This window comes from Nyctereutes procyonoides, unplaced genomic scaffold (assembly GCF_905146905.1).
Source record: "Nyctereutes procyonoides isolate TBG_1078 unplaced genomic scaffold, NYPRO_anot_genome, whole genome shotgun sequence".
NCBI lineage: Eukaryota > Metazoa > Chordata > Mammalia > Carnivora > Canidae > Nyctereutes > Nyctereutes procyonoides.
The window spans coordinates 1,171,013-1,185,730 of record NW_026575151.1 but is presented as its reverse complement, the minus strand read 5'-3'; the positions used below and the strand labels follow the sequence as shown (position 1 = coordinate 1,185,730).

At 37.1% G+C, this 14,718-nt stretch overlaps 1 protein-coding gene across 9 annotated transcripts in view; it reads right to left on the bottom strand.

The window, feature by feature from the left end:
* Window positions 1-14,718, bottom strand: part of FAM13A (family with sequence similarity 13 member A) — a 310,890-nt gene that overhangs the window by 88,140 nt on the left and 208,032 nt on the right. For 2 of the 9 annotated variants that reach the window (XM_055312976.1, XM_055312977.1), the window contains exon 1: window positions 12,310-12,935. The exons of 6 other annotated variants lie outside the window; for them this stretch is intronic. In XM_055312976.1, coding sequence (XP_055168951.1) covers window positions 12,310-12,338 — 29 coding nt within the window. In that variant the 5' untranslated portion in view covers window positions 12,339-12,935. Of the gene's footprint in view, window positions 1-12,309; window positions 12,936-14,718 lie in introns of those variants that run through there. One more of the 9 variants, XM_055312979.1, reaches the window with a different exon arrangement.

Here is a 14,718-nt window from a genome sequence, read left to right as displayed (position 1 = left end):
TAATTGGTTATTGTGGCTAGCTACAAAAAAAAAAAAAAAGTCATCTGCATATTTACACATTTAACAAAATTTTCAAGTGATTTGAGTTTAGCTATACTTTGCAATAGTTCCTTGAGTACTGAAGAGTATAAAAAAGTAAATGATAAGGATTAGGTTTTCATTCATGGGAGAAACTAGAAAAACAATCTGTGGGGGGGCTTAACCCAAAACAACAAGGGAGAGCTAAGCTAGGGAGCAATAGGATACAATTAAAAGTATGACGTAAACATTTTTTCTGGAATTAGGTTTTTTCCTCATGTTGAGAATTTTCTTAGAGTGATGAGGTGAATAAAGCTAGCACATTTTCTTTCCTTTCTTCCCCCCACAAAACCTCAAGTGCCACACTTCCTTGAGCATTTTCAATTTATGCCCAGTCCCAGGCATGAACCTCTCCAGTAGAAATGAAAACAAGTTATTTAATTTAAATTTAAGAGCAAATCAACTTTCTTGACCAAAGGGTTAATGCAAAGAGCTGAAGCTGTTAATATTCACAGGATATGTATTTTTAGCCAACACTAAGAGCTATTATTTTGAGGCAAAATAAACAGACAAGACAAAAAGATGTTCAAAAATTGAGAACTTTTTTCTCAATAAGATAGGAAAATATTTTTACCACTTTCTTGATCACCTAGTGGAAATTTGAAATATATTGGTTATGGGTTGAATTGTGTCCCTTCAGAAAGATATGTGGGAACATTAACTTCTAATACCTCAGCATGTCAATATTATTTGGAAATAGAATCTTTACAAAGGTGATCGAGTTAAAATGAAATCATTAGAGTGGGCCCTAATTCAGTATAACTGGTGTCCTTATAACAAGGGAAAATTTGGACACCCAGACAGACATGCACATGGGGTGAATCACCATTTGAAAACAGAGATGTGTCTGTCACAAGCCAGGGAACTCCTAGAACTTGCCATAGAGAGGCTTGCAACAGATTCTTCTCCAGAGTCTTCAGAGAGCACATGGCCCTGTCAACAAATTGATTTGGGATTTTTAGCCTCTAGAATTAGATAAGTAAGACAATAGATTTCTGTTGTTTTAAGCCAATCTGTTTGTTACAGCAGCCCCAGGAAATGAATATATCCACTAAATTTCCCCCCCCTAAATTCAGAAATAAGAACCTGCCAAACAAAGGTGTCTCCATCTTACAAAAAAGGCTGTCTCTGGAAATTCCATTGTGGACATGCTATGACTAGAATTGATTTCCAACACTGACATGGGGATTTGATTTTCATGCCTATAGTAAGCTCTCATTCAAATGAAGTATCTTCAATAAGTAGTCCAGATAAAATAGTTTAAGAAAAGTTTTTCGAAGAAAAATTTTGGCTATGATCCATTTAGAAACACATTTTATATTTTTATGCATATGCATAAAATGGACACAAAGTTAATGAAATTATTTTTACCTTGTTTGGATACTTTTTTACCTTGTTTGGATATTCCCACCGAGTGTGGAGCCCAACATGGGGGCTTGAACTCACGACCATGAGATCAAGACCTGAGCCAAGATCAAGAGTTTGACACTTAACCTATTCAGTCACCAGGCCCCCCTGAGTAGACATTGTCTATTGTGTTACATTTTACCTATGTAAAATACTGGTCACAACCTGCTAAATTGATTTTATGACCACTAATAGGTCAAGACCCACAGTTAAAAAAACACTGTTCTAAAACACTATGCCAAACACTCACTACATTGATATATATATTGCACACTCAATGAACGTTGTTGAATTAAGATCTATATTCCCACAGGACAGACAGAAAACACTCTATCTTTCTCTGCCCCGTTGCCGGAATCAGCTCTGGGCCAAAGTAGTAAAGATTTTGTCCAATCCGGATGGCAGAAAAAGAGAGGGAGGAAATGGTCCCAGATAAATCCAGTAGTGGGCATGACAACATAGTTCTAAAAAGCCTTGGGGAAGACAGAGTACTTCTAGGTCTCCTTTAAATGTTCTTTACCTGGTTAAACCACAGGATAGTATCAAGAATGAGACTCGGGGGACACATGGTCTCTTTGGATTCCTTCCGATTTTATCACTGTGGCATTCTTTGTCAACCTGTATCCTGTCTTTTAGATTCAAAAAGCATATTTGGAGGGAACTAAGGAATTCTCTAATTCAGTCCCATTCACTTAACAACTTCCATCTCTGGACGTCCTTTTGATGAACATCATTCAGAGATTTGAGGGGAGTGAGGATGTGCACAGTCAAGGAAGAGCTTCTCATCAGCGAGGGGATGGTTCCTTTATGCTCCACTGAGTCTCTCCTTGCAGTCAGAAAGTCAGAAGTGAACCATAACTACTGCTGACTGACTGACACAGCCAGGAGGCTCACACTGTACTTCACAGGGGATCTTGGCTGGAGATATGTTTTGAAGTCACAGAACAGAATTCCTTTTATTACACTGAAGTCATGTTAACAAGCCAACTGCTCTCCTTAAGGAAATTTATCCCTTATCCCCACATTTGGCCAATCACCAAACTGTGCTGATTCTCCCTAAAAAAAAAAGACAAGTCTCTTGAACTTGATGTTTTCTATTTCCTTCTATTTCCATTGCCTTTGGCTTTCCCAGAACCAGCACTACTTCCCTGCTACCCATACCCATTTATCCTTAATACTCCACCAGGTTCATACTAATTTAAGTCTCTCCCACTTCCCCATTGCTTTGGGATAAAATCCCAATGTCTAAATCTGGCACAAAAGGTCCCTTCCAATCTAACATACCTCTGTAGACTACTCACTACATTTTTGTAACTCCTCCTGTTTGTATGTGCTGTTCCCTCTGTCTTAAATGCTTCCCCCACCTCTCTCTGCCTGATAAATATTTCATCTTTCAGGGATGCCTGGGTGGCTCAGTGGTTGAGTGTCTGCCTTCAGCTCAGGGCGTGATCCCGGAGTCCTGGGATCAAGTCCTACATCAGGCTCCTTGCATGGAGCCTGCTTCTCCTGTCTGCTTCTCTCTCTGCCTCTCTCTGTGTCTCTCATGAATAAGTAAATTAAAAAATCTTTAAAAAAAAATTCATCTTTCAGCTCAAGTGTCATCTAATCTCGAAAGCCATCTCCAGCACCCTGGTGAGGGAGATGCTTCTTCCTCCAGGTTCTGATGTATTGTTCATAGCAATAAGTGAGCAACACAACACCAGAATTCACGAGTTCAGACACTTGCCTCACTTCCTGGATTTGTCTTTATCTTTGTACCACCACTAGCATCTAGAACACTCCAGGTGCTCAGTAAATGGCTGAGTAAAATTAGTATCATCAAGACTTTCCTGAGTACTAACGCTACTGTTTGATGTAATATTTTGAAAACATACGCTGTTTATTATTTGTAAAATTAGTTGGGCCAGCTAGAAGCATTTTCAGATATGTGCATGTTGATTATTTTAAGTTATCTTGTTCCCTTCTATTCAAAACCTAATGAAATCACAACTATGCCATGGGTTTTCTCTCATCCATAATTAATTTCTTACCTTTAAGGTAAGAAATTAATTTTTCTTCAATGGCACCTTGAGGTGGGAGTTCCTGCTACTATGCCAGTAATGTAAATGCTGTACTTTCTGTGGTGTAGAGTGAACCCAGAAAAGGATGTGTTCAGGCAAGGTAATATGGCCTTGCCACACATTCTATCTGTTTGTTCTGGCTTGAGAGCAGGAAAAGAAAATTATTTCACTTCACTGCAAACCCAAAGGTTGTTTGGGGCTTACAGAAATTTTTGGTTTAGTCACAAAACTATTTTCAAGGAAGCTGGAAGCTTTCATTTGTCTTTGAGATTCTTGTTCAGAAAAGTGATGCTTTTCATTGATTGCCTTAGGGAGGTAATAGTTTAGAATGCTAAATATAGTAACATTCTTTATGGGGGAGCTGACATTAGTTGATGAAAAAATATTTTTACAACATTAATAAATATGTTAAAATATTTTCTAATCTTTAAATAAACTCAAAAGAATATGAGGGTATACCTGCAGAAGAAGGAAATAGTTATTTTTACTTTTAAAAATAATTACCATTTTAACATTATTGATGGTTTGTTATTATATATTTTATTTAACATATTAATTTACCAAACTGTTAAGTCTGAATGTGGATTTATTGAGGGAGACAAAAATATTCAGAAAGCAATGCAAAGTATCCTCTCATCTTTCTTCTAACAAACCCTTCCTCTGCAGGTACAAAAGCTCATTGAGCATTTTTTGAGTGACTACTATGTATCATAGCCAATGACAGGCACTGCAGATACACCAGCTAATAAGGTATGGTCTAAATCCTTACAGAATTTATAGGCTAGGGAGAAATAGAAACTTGAAATTTGATAATGATTATGAAAAAGGATATATACAGTTACCAGGTATTGAGGGCTCACCATAAGAAGTAAGGCTTTGGGCTAAGAGCTTCATAGACCTTTTCTATGATCCTCAAAGACACCCTCGGAGAGAGTGTCACTAACTGGATTTTTTTCAGATAAGGAAAACAAACCTTAGAAAGATTAATTAACCAGCTGGAGGCCACAGAGCCATACAGAGCTGAGCTCCAGACCTTTCACTTAAGCGGTTAGAGGTTAGAGGACATGAGCCAACACTGGGAACGAGTTTTGAGGATCATAGAGGCATTACTAGGAGGAAGATAATGGATAGGGAACTCCTTAACAAAGAGAATGTGTGAAGGCAGGAGGTGGCATGCCGGGAGTTCAGCACTGTGGACCTGGCAGGTGCATGCTAGGTAGAGGCACCAGGGCCAGGCAGGCACTGGAGTTCTTGCTAAGTCAAGGAACTGAATATGAAGGAGAGTCACTTATAAAAATACTACACAGTGTATCAATGGTCTATTCTGGCTGGCGGTTGGTTCCTAATCTTGGTTTCAGGGCTATTTTAATCTAGACAGCGAAGTTATATTTCTTTCCATGATCATTTTACTGACAGCAACATACTTATGTACGATCTTAAGCTCTTTCTCAACCCTTAACTTTTTCTAGTGTCTTAATTCCATTCAATTTGATCTGAGTAAAGCAGTTCTGTTGTTTTTATTTTTTATTTTTTTTCTGTTGTTTTTATTTCTATTAAGTTCAAGTCTTCTGATTTTTGATCTTATAGTTGATAAGAAGATACATGATTTCCTGATCCCAAACTTTAAAGGTTTTATCAAATGTATCCTGTGTCTCTCCTCTTCTCCAGTGTCCAGTATTTTAATTTACTTAGGTATCTTAATTTTGAAAATCAACTATTTTGTTTTTTTTTAACCACCCCTCTCTCCACTATTTCCCATTAACATGCCATTCTTATGCGAGAATTAAATCAGCTTTCACATTTGGTTTTGTAATAAGCTGCCTGCAGGTTATAAAGTAGTGTCCAGAGGAGGCAAATCTTTAGAGACAGAAGGTAGATTAGTGGTTGCCTAGAGTTGGGATAGGGGATTATAGGGAGATTGAGGCTTGTTTTAGTCAGTTTGGGCTGTTCTAACAAGATACCACAGATTGGATGGCTTGAACAATAGAAACATTCACTTTTCACAATTCTAGAGAATGGAAGTCTAAGATTATGGTGTCATCATGGTCAGGTTCTGGTGAGAACTCTCCCTAGTTTGCTGGCTGAGTTTCTTTTGGGTAATAAAGATATTCTAAAATTGCTTATGTGATGGTTGTACAATCTGTGAGCATACTAAAAATCATTGAAGTGTACACTTTATGCAGGTGAATTACATGGTTATGTGAATTATATTTCAATAATGCTATTATCAAAAAAAGTAATTTCCAGTTCTCTTTAAAGAATAAATAATCCTGGGTGCCTGGGTGGTTCAGTTGGTTTAGCATCTGCCTTCGGCTCAAATCCTGATCCCAGGGTTCTGGGACTGAGTCCACATTGGACTCTCTGCTCAGCAAGGGGCCCACTTCTCCTGCTCCCTCTGCTGCTCCTCCTGGTTGTGTTTTTTGCTCTGTCAAATAAATAAATAAAATCTTAAAAAAAAGATTTATTTCTTAAAAAATCTTTTTTTAAAAGATTTTATTTATTTATTCACGAGGGACAAAGAGAGAGAGGCAGAGACCCAGGCAGAGGGAGAAGTAGCCTTCCTGTGGGGAGCCTGATGCAGGGTTCAATCCAGGACCCCAGGATCACAACCTTTGTGAGCCAAAGGCAGACACTCAACCACTGAGCCACCCAGGATCCCAGTAAATAAAATCTTAAAAAAAAAAAAAGAATAAATAATCCCTTTAAAAGGTTTAATACAGTATAAACTATTTGTTGGCAATTCATTCTGATCTTCACATAGTATCACATAATATCACATAGGTATCATAGGAAAAAGGGAGGGTAGAAAGTTTTGAGAGTTTCAAGAAATTTGATTCCATCGTATTTTTTAAAAGATATATTTACTTATTTCGTGTGTGTGTGTGGTGGGGGGACACAGATAGACAGAGAGAGAGAGAATGTTAGCAGACTCCCTGCTGAGCGTGGAGCCTGACTTGAAGATCAGTCTCATGATCCTGAGATCATGACCTGAGCTGAAATCAAGACTCAGACAGTTAATCTACTGAGCTATCCAGGCACCCCAACTCCACAGTATTTTTAGTGACACTTCCTGCAAGCCATTCTTTAGGTTACTTTCCAATATTTATCCAAGGAAATGGAATGCAACACTACAGTATCACCTTCACTGTGTTAAACAGTCTTGTACTTAAGGGATTGAAAGGTATTGCAAATATAAAAATTAAAAAAGAAAATATACTACTCTTTATATGTGAATAGTTTTATCATTTACAAAAAACTGTCATATTCTATAAAATTGCCCCCATAAGTTATGTCAGGCATTATCACCCCATTTTATAGATCAGGAAAATGACCTGAACAAATTCGGAAGGCTAGCTAGCTGTCAGTATCTGGATTTTTTTTTTTTTAAGATTGTATTTATTTATTCACGAGACACAAAGAGAGAGAGAGGCAGAAACATAGGCAGAGGGAGAAGCAGGCTCCATTCAAGAAGCCCAATGTGGGACTCAATTTGGGAAATCTACGATCATGCCCTGAGCCAAAGGGAGACCCTCAACTGCTGAGTCACCCAGGCATCCCTGGATATGTTTTTTTTGATAACAAGTTTACTTCCCTTCCACTGCTTTCCCTACTGCTTTGTGCTGAATACCCAACACCTGTATTTTTTCCATGGTTTAGACAGGGTGATCCCTGGAAAATTTAAAAATGTTCTCATCTTAGTTCATAGTATCTTCTTTATTTGGACTAATTAGCAAATATTTAGACTCCAGGGAAACCGCAACCAACCTATGAGAGTAGAGCTCACAGAGATCTTATTTGTTCAAATATAGACTAGAATAGTATTGAAGTCTAAGGTGAGATATACAACTCCTTAAGGGTTAACCCAGATTTGAAGTGAGGCAGCTTTTAACCCCCCCTTAGACTGTCTCTGTGGAGGGGGAGGCAGGCCAGCAGGGAGTGCTGCTATCCAAGTGTCAACAAGTTAGGAAAAATATGGGCTTATAAAATTAACTGGTGGTGTCACCACCACAGGCAGTAGAGGGCTCTCTAACACTACAACGTAAGATACATAAGCAGGACCATCATTACCTGGGGTGTTTCCTGGTGAACTCTCACACCATCCCATGTTACCAAAGTTTTCTTGTTTGCAGAAGGTTATTCTAACTACCAACACTTAGTAAGACCAGATGAATTTTGCTGAGAAGAAGTTTCAGTAAGTGTTTCCATGCTGGGTCCCTAATACATGTTAATTAACCCTGTTTCTCTGTGTCTTCTCAAAAGAGCCAATGCAATTTGGAATTACAATGTATTTTATCATCATAAAAGAGGCAATCAGTAACATATATTGTATATCAAAATCTGAAAGAGTAATGAACAAGAAAATTACATAAATGTTCTCAATCTCAGCTTCCCACTTGGGTCAGTAAACCAAGCAAAGAATAGGATGCCAACACATGAAAGCTGATGTAGATGCATTAAAATCAAAGGAATCTAAATTAATCATCAGTGTTCCTAACTTCATCTCCCATTATCATTCCTTGTGGATATAAATTGAGTTAGTAGTTAATGAAAAGTTAATCTAGCAAATCAAAATACAGTTGTGAAATTTGAGAGTTTTGTCATAGACATAAGACTCAGGATTAAGATATGTTTCTTAGCCTATTGAAGTCTTTCTATACATAAAATAGAGATCCTACCCATAGACCCACAGTATATGAGGAAAAAAGTCAGCTGGGATATAAATTATGCAAAGAGACTGAGGTATAAATAAAGCCTAGAATCTGATAAAGCATACTATCTCTTTAACGACAGAAGGTAAATTTAGTCACCTAGAAAAGAAAACTTTTTTTTTGAAAGTAATCTCTACGCCCAGCTTGGAACTTGAACTCATGACCCTGAGATCAAGAGTTGCATGTTCTACTGACTGCACCAGGCAGGTGCCCCAAGAAAATGTATTTCAATTCTCAATATGGTTTCTCCCCTTCTAATATTATTTTATTTTTTGGGGGGAACTTTTTCAGATGGCAAGATTGTTTATACAGGCTATACAGTGTCTTGAGTTTTAACCTTTGGTATAAGAAGTACATATAGATATTTTAGTATTTTAAAAAATAATAGAAATGATCTAAACAACTCAATAGATATATAATAAGATCCTATCTTTAAGCCATTTGAAGTGAATTGTAAGAACTGAGATCCTCACTTTACAGAGGGTGAACATTCTAAACATTCAATTTTTTCTAAAGATCATGAGTTTCTAAACAGTTAATGCCATCCTTGAAGATCTATCTAGAAATTACATTAAGTAATGAATAGACAGAAAAACGCATTAAAGGGAACTGAAGTATTTATTTTATTCTTGGCTTTCAACCACATCTGTTACTCTCATCTCAGTCACAGATTAGCAATAACAAATTTATCTTCTACATACTTTCACAATATGCTAAGAAGGGCTAAAAAGTCAGTCATGGAAATTGTAAGCTAAGCAGACATTAGGGTAAAAAGATGCCCTCTAATAAGATTACATACTTACAAGAGATTAAATAAAACACAGGGTAATGTTATCCATGTAGGCACATCTCTATTATTACACTAATCATACTGTCCATTACTGAACTCATCACTTATACTGTAATTGGTAGTGAACCTGCATCCTCACTAGCATGTGACCTCTTTAAAGCAGAGTTTGTGTCTTAATTACCTTAGTATCCTGGTAATATAAAGTGTTTAATATATTCGACAACATCGTAAGTATGCTTTTCTTTCTAAAGATTTTATTTATTTATTCATGAGAGACATAGAGAGAGGCAAAAACACAGGCAGAAGGAGGAGAAGCAGGCTCCATGCAGGAGCCCATTGTGGGATTTGATCCCGGAACCCCAGGATTACATCCTGAGCTGAAGGCAGATGCTCAACCGCTGAGCCACCCAGGCGTCCCTGCTTTGCTGTTTTTTAAAATGTATTTATTTTAGAGAGATTAAGAGAGAGAGAGAGATTGAAAGCAGAGGGAGATGCTAAATGCGAGCCCCACACCAGACTTGATCTCAGGACCCTGAGATCACCACCTGAGTTAAAACGAAGAACCAGACAGTTAACTTCAGGTGCCCCTAAGTATGCTTTGTTTTAACAGGTAACACTAACACCTGGTAAATGAAAGCATGGATGATGAAAAAAACACTTACAGGGTCAGGATATTAAAGATGTTATTTGGGGATGTTGAGTAGTCCAGTGTTAAGATTCTTATATATACCTGCTATCAATGGCTTTACACAGCTATAATCATTAACTAGAGTTTAGATAAGTGTTTCCCTGAGTGTGTGCACCATTTATGTCAGATTTGCTTTCAGGAAGCTTGTTAAAATGTACTTACTTTCTCTGTCACGCCCATATTGGGATTCAGTAAGTCTAGGGACAGAGGGCAGCAGAAATAAGCTGATTTAAAAAATTAGTTCCCCAGGTAATTCTCATGCACATAAAGTAGGAGAAGCATTGGTCACTCTGCTTAATGCAAATAGGGAACATGAGTTTAACTGGTATTTCGAGCTATTCTTTTACTCACCCACTTTTAATTCAATTTCTAGCCCCTTACTGTTCTAAAACAGAACTGAGCAAAACACTCATGGCATCAGACAGCATGCATTCCATAAGGCTCTGCAATCTTCCCTGCTTCAGGCAGTCTTAACATTGGGGGTGGTTGGCATGAGTCATCATTACTAGAGACTCACAGAAATCCTTAGCCGGAGGTACTGAACTGAGTTTGGAAGAAGCAACTATGCATAGGAACAGGAAAGTTTTCTGCATAAGTGCCTAAATTCAGAAGAGATCTATATGAACCTGCTCTTTGCCTTCAGGAGGGTCATAATCAAAGGCAGGAATAGGCTAGAAGTTAAGATTGCAGGGTAATCAATCAAATTACATTCTCAGAGCCAGGGAGCAGCATTCTTGAATGCAAATTCAAATTATTCCTCTTATATAGGCTTACTGATAAGGACTAACAATGCAAAATCATTCTGGAGGAAATTAGGCTAATTCAAGCTCAGGTTTCATTAACTTAACTCCCTAAGCAATTTTTAGCAATATAAAGATATATTTTCTTAATAGTTATTATATTATCAAGAAGCTTATTACGGAGTTTAGTAATAGCTAATATTCTTATTTAGAATATGACTGCTTAAGACTCTTAAGACTGATGCCATTATAAGAAAAACAAGTCCCCAACTTTACAGTTGGAAACCAAATCAAGTCTCCAAAAAGTGTACATTAGTTTTAGCCTGTTGCAAGCTTCCAGCATGTGGCCCTTTCCAGTGGGTTAATATAAAAAATTTCAGATCTATCCATAAACCACTGTCTGTTCCCTTGGGTTACTAATTTTTAGAAAAGGAATTCCTGGGACACCCCATCAAGTTCCCATTGTAGAACATTTCTCAGGACAGTAAAAGAAAAACAACCACACTGATTTCTATCACAATATACATCTTCAGGAAACACCAGGCAAATAAACACTGAATTTTTGTCAACCTTATTTTCATCATTAAAACATGAACATTCAGTAAAATATTGGTGGTATGGTTTTTAAAACTGAAATTCCTTTTTGTCTAGATTTTTTAAGTCGTATAAAGTGCAATTACGACTTAATTTTTAAGATCCTTTTCACTAATGAAACCCTTTATGGTTTTCTTAAAGGAAGCATTTATATGGAATCAAATGGCACTGCATGTAAAGCGATGAAAGTTGAAGTATAATAACATGATTGGCAAAAGTAATTTTAAAAATCATAAAACGTGACCTTGGGCAAGTCTGAGACTTCCTCTGTGCTTCAGTTTTCTTATTGTGAAACTGGAGGACTAGACTCCAGTCATCACAGAAGTGACTTCCAGCTTTAACATTCCAAGATACATTATTCACTTATTCATTCTCAAGAACTGGGTTGTTTTTTTAAATTTTATTTTATTTATTTATTTATTTTAGCAAGCCCCTTTGTTTAAATTTACCTTTCTCTGCTTTAGTATAAATCCTCCTCCCCACCCTCCACAATCCATACTACAATCATTTAACGAACAAAACAGAGCTGTCTGTGTGCTCAGTCATTCTTACAAAGCATTTTTTATAAGGTGTCATTTGTGTAATATATCTATCTAAAATTATTTATGGGGAAATTCTTTTTTTTATTTCTTTAATTTTAGTAAAATCTAAAAAAAGAAAGGAAGGAAGAAATCAATCAATCAATTAATTAATTAATTAATTTATGGGGAAATTCTGATCCTAACATTTATATCCATGTATTATAATGTTCTTATGGGCAGAAAATCTTTGCCTACTTAGATCTGGACTCCAGAAGGGAGGGATCTGAACATGCATTTTTAAAAGGTCTTTAGCATATCAACATCCTATAAGATGAGCTGAGAGCTTGCCACAGCTTCACAACATTGCTAAGCAGCTGATTCATTTTTTAAAAAAATAAACCTGTTTGATACATTCTTTAGTTTCTGTTTGCCTTCAGATGTCGGAGATAGTTTCTCATATTTATTTTCATTCAAGGAAGGAAATAACTGAACACAACATTACCAAAGGAAAAGCATAAGACATTAGGCACAAATGTCAGTGAAAGCAGCAGTGGAACATTCAAATTCTTCTGGTCTTGGGAAAGGACATCATGTACGGCGGGCTCTACACGTTTGCAGCACACACTACTAAAATATGTCAAGTATTGGCGAAGTTGCAAGGTTTCACACTACTCAGTAAATACAGAACAGAATAAAGCGAAACAGAAAGGAAAGAATACTACCTTTGCAGAGGCATGATTTCACAGGCCATCCTTGTATAAATTAGCCAGGGACCCCTTACAAGTGCCTCTTCCACGCCAACGTGGTCGTCTTCTCACGGTGGCTAAGCTGGGCTTGGGGCGTGAGGCTGTACCTCACAGCTGGAACAGCAACTTGCTCTGCAGTTAGCCAGTGTACTGCTGCTCCCAGCCTCCAAACTTCTTCAAGCAATGCTATTTTATCGGCTGCCTCTCTACATTTACACTGCAGTCCACTTTGACCTTTTGTTCCAGGGAAGCAGCTGAAACATCCAGCCAATCACAGGAGCAGCTGCTGTAGTGCTTAAAGGCGCTGCTTCTTTTGCTCCCGGCTGCTGCTGCTCCTGCTCCTGCTCCTCCTCCTCCTGCTGCTGCTGCTGCTTCTCAGTGGGCTTGCCTAATTCTGGAAACTCGAAACTTTCCTCTTAGCAAATCCACAGACAAGCTTGTCAGTCTGGAGAGAGCAACCAATAACTGCAGCAAGAGCAAAGAGTCCCTTACTTTTCAATGTTACAGGGACTGCCAAGGAGGAAATCCATTTGTCAAGGAAAGACATTGCCTATGAGACTAAAGGTTTCAGTGACAGAAGGCAAGAGCTAAGCTCCATGCCCTCTCTTCCTTTAAAACAAAAACAAAAACCAAACAAACCACTGGCATTGGAAGGCATGGTACTTTTCTAGAAGGAAGGCATGCTTCTAGACCCTTGCCCTACCCACATTTATTTCCTGCTAATGTTTGTTTACACTGCAGTGGTTACTAGTCACTGGTGACATCACCCAAGGCACGTAGCTCACACTTCTGGGGAGAATACAAGTCCTAAGATTGTCCAACGTCTCAAGGGATCAAAGTGTCTCCTCTCATGGAAGTTATTTCAACTTACTATCTCTGCATTTTGTCTTTATAAAAATGGAATGTGTTTATTTGCTTAATCATTTTCCTCTAAGGACATCAACAACATGTTTCGGTTCGTATCTTATTTATGTTTTTATCTAGTGATTTATTTATCCATCTAGCTATTTATTTTTTGCAAGTAACACCAAATCAATTTTTCCATAAAGTTTGCTAAATGCCTGCTAATTATCTGGCCTTCTCTTGCAGTTTCTGCTTCAGTATGTAATACTTAGCGTTATTCTGAGGAACATAATTGCTAATCCATAGATTTCAAGTAGAAATACATTTTAAAAAGATTTCTTTCCATCATGAGGACTACAAGGAGTTATAAGAAAGCCTAGAGCATCGCTTTTTATAGAAGAAAGGGCAGAGGAGCAGAGTCCATGGTGTTGAAAAACAGTGGGGGCTTAAAAGTCCAAAAACATAACTTCTTCCCCTGTTGTTTTTCCCAATTTTTTCACAGACCATTCTTAATTCTGAATTTAGAACACAAAGTCCCAGCATGTGTCCTTTTCTTCACTGTACCTGCTAATGAAAACATTTCATTGTCTGACTAAATCCTCTACCATATTTATGAAATGATTAGTCATCCTGAAACATGTGTTCAGATATTAAGATAGAATAATAACAACTAAAATCAGCCTTTTAAAACAGTAGAAGTCGACTTACGTCCAGAACTTTCTTTAATTGAAATTGTCTATGTATTCTTTTTTTTAAAATTTTATATTTGGAAATTCTGATTTGATTCTACAACTTAGTTCTGTATATTTACCTAAGTTTATTTTTCAAAATGCCTTTACATCTTAACACTTCAATAAACCACTTGAGTTGGAAAATCAACTATTATATATCATAACATCTACTTTATTTATGAATACACTACATACTAGAAAATTAAGTAATTTGTTCAAATTTATATAGGAAGTCAGCGGTAGAACAGAAACTGTATTCAGAGCTTCTTGGGTCCGCTCCAGAATTTTGCCACATCACAGTGTTCACTCTATTCTATACGTATATGAGTTTTTAAATATTTTATCAGATCTGATAGGTTGGGAAATACAGTTGGCCCTTGAACAGCATGGGTTTGAACTGTGCAGGTCTACTCACAGAGTTTTTTTCAATAAATCCAGTACATGGATATAAATGTATTTTCTCTTCCTACTGATCTTAACGTTTTTTCTGTAGCTCACTTTATTATATGAATACACTGTGTACTACATATAACATATATACATATAACATACAAAGGCTGTTAGTCGACTATTCATGTTCCAGTCCACAGTGGGCCATTAGTAGTTAAGTTGTACATGCATATTTGCACAGAGGGCTGGTGTGTCTAACCTTCATTGTTCGAGGGCCAACTGTAGTTAATTCAAATGATAGAAGTAATATTTTTCTTTTCTGAATTTTATGAACATGTCAATACTAAATGGCTAAGCTAAGTTCACCAATAATGGGCCCACATTATAAAAATATGCTAAATCAAACTACAATTTACATTTG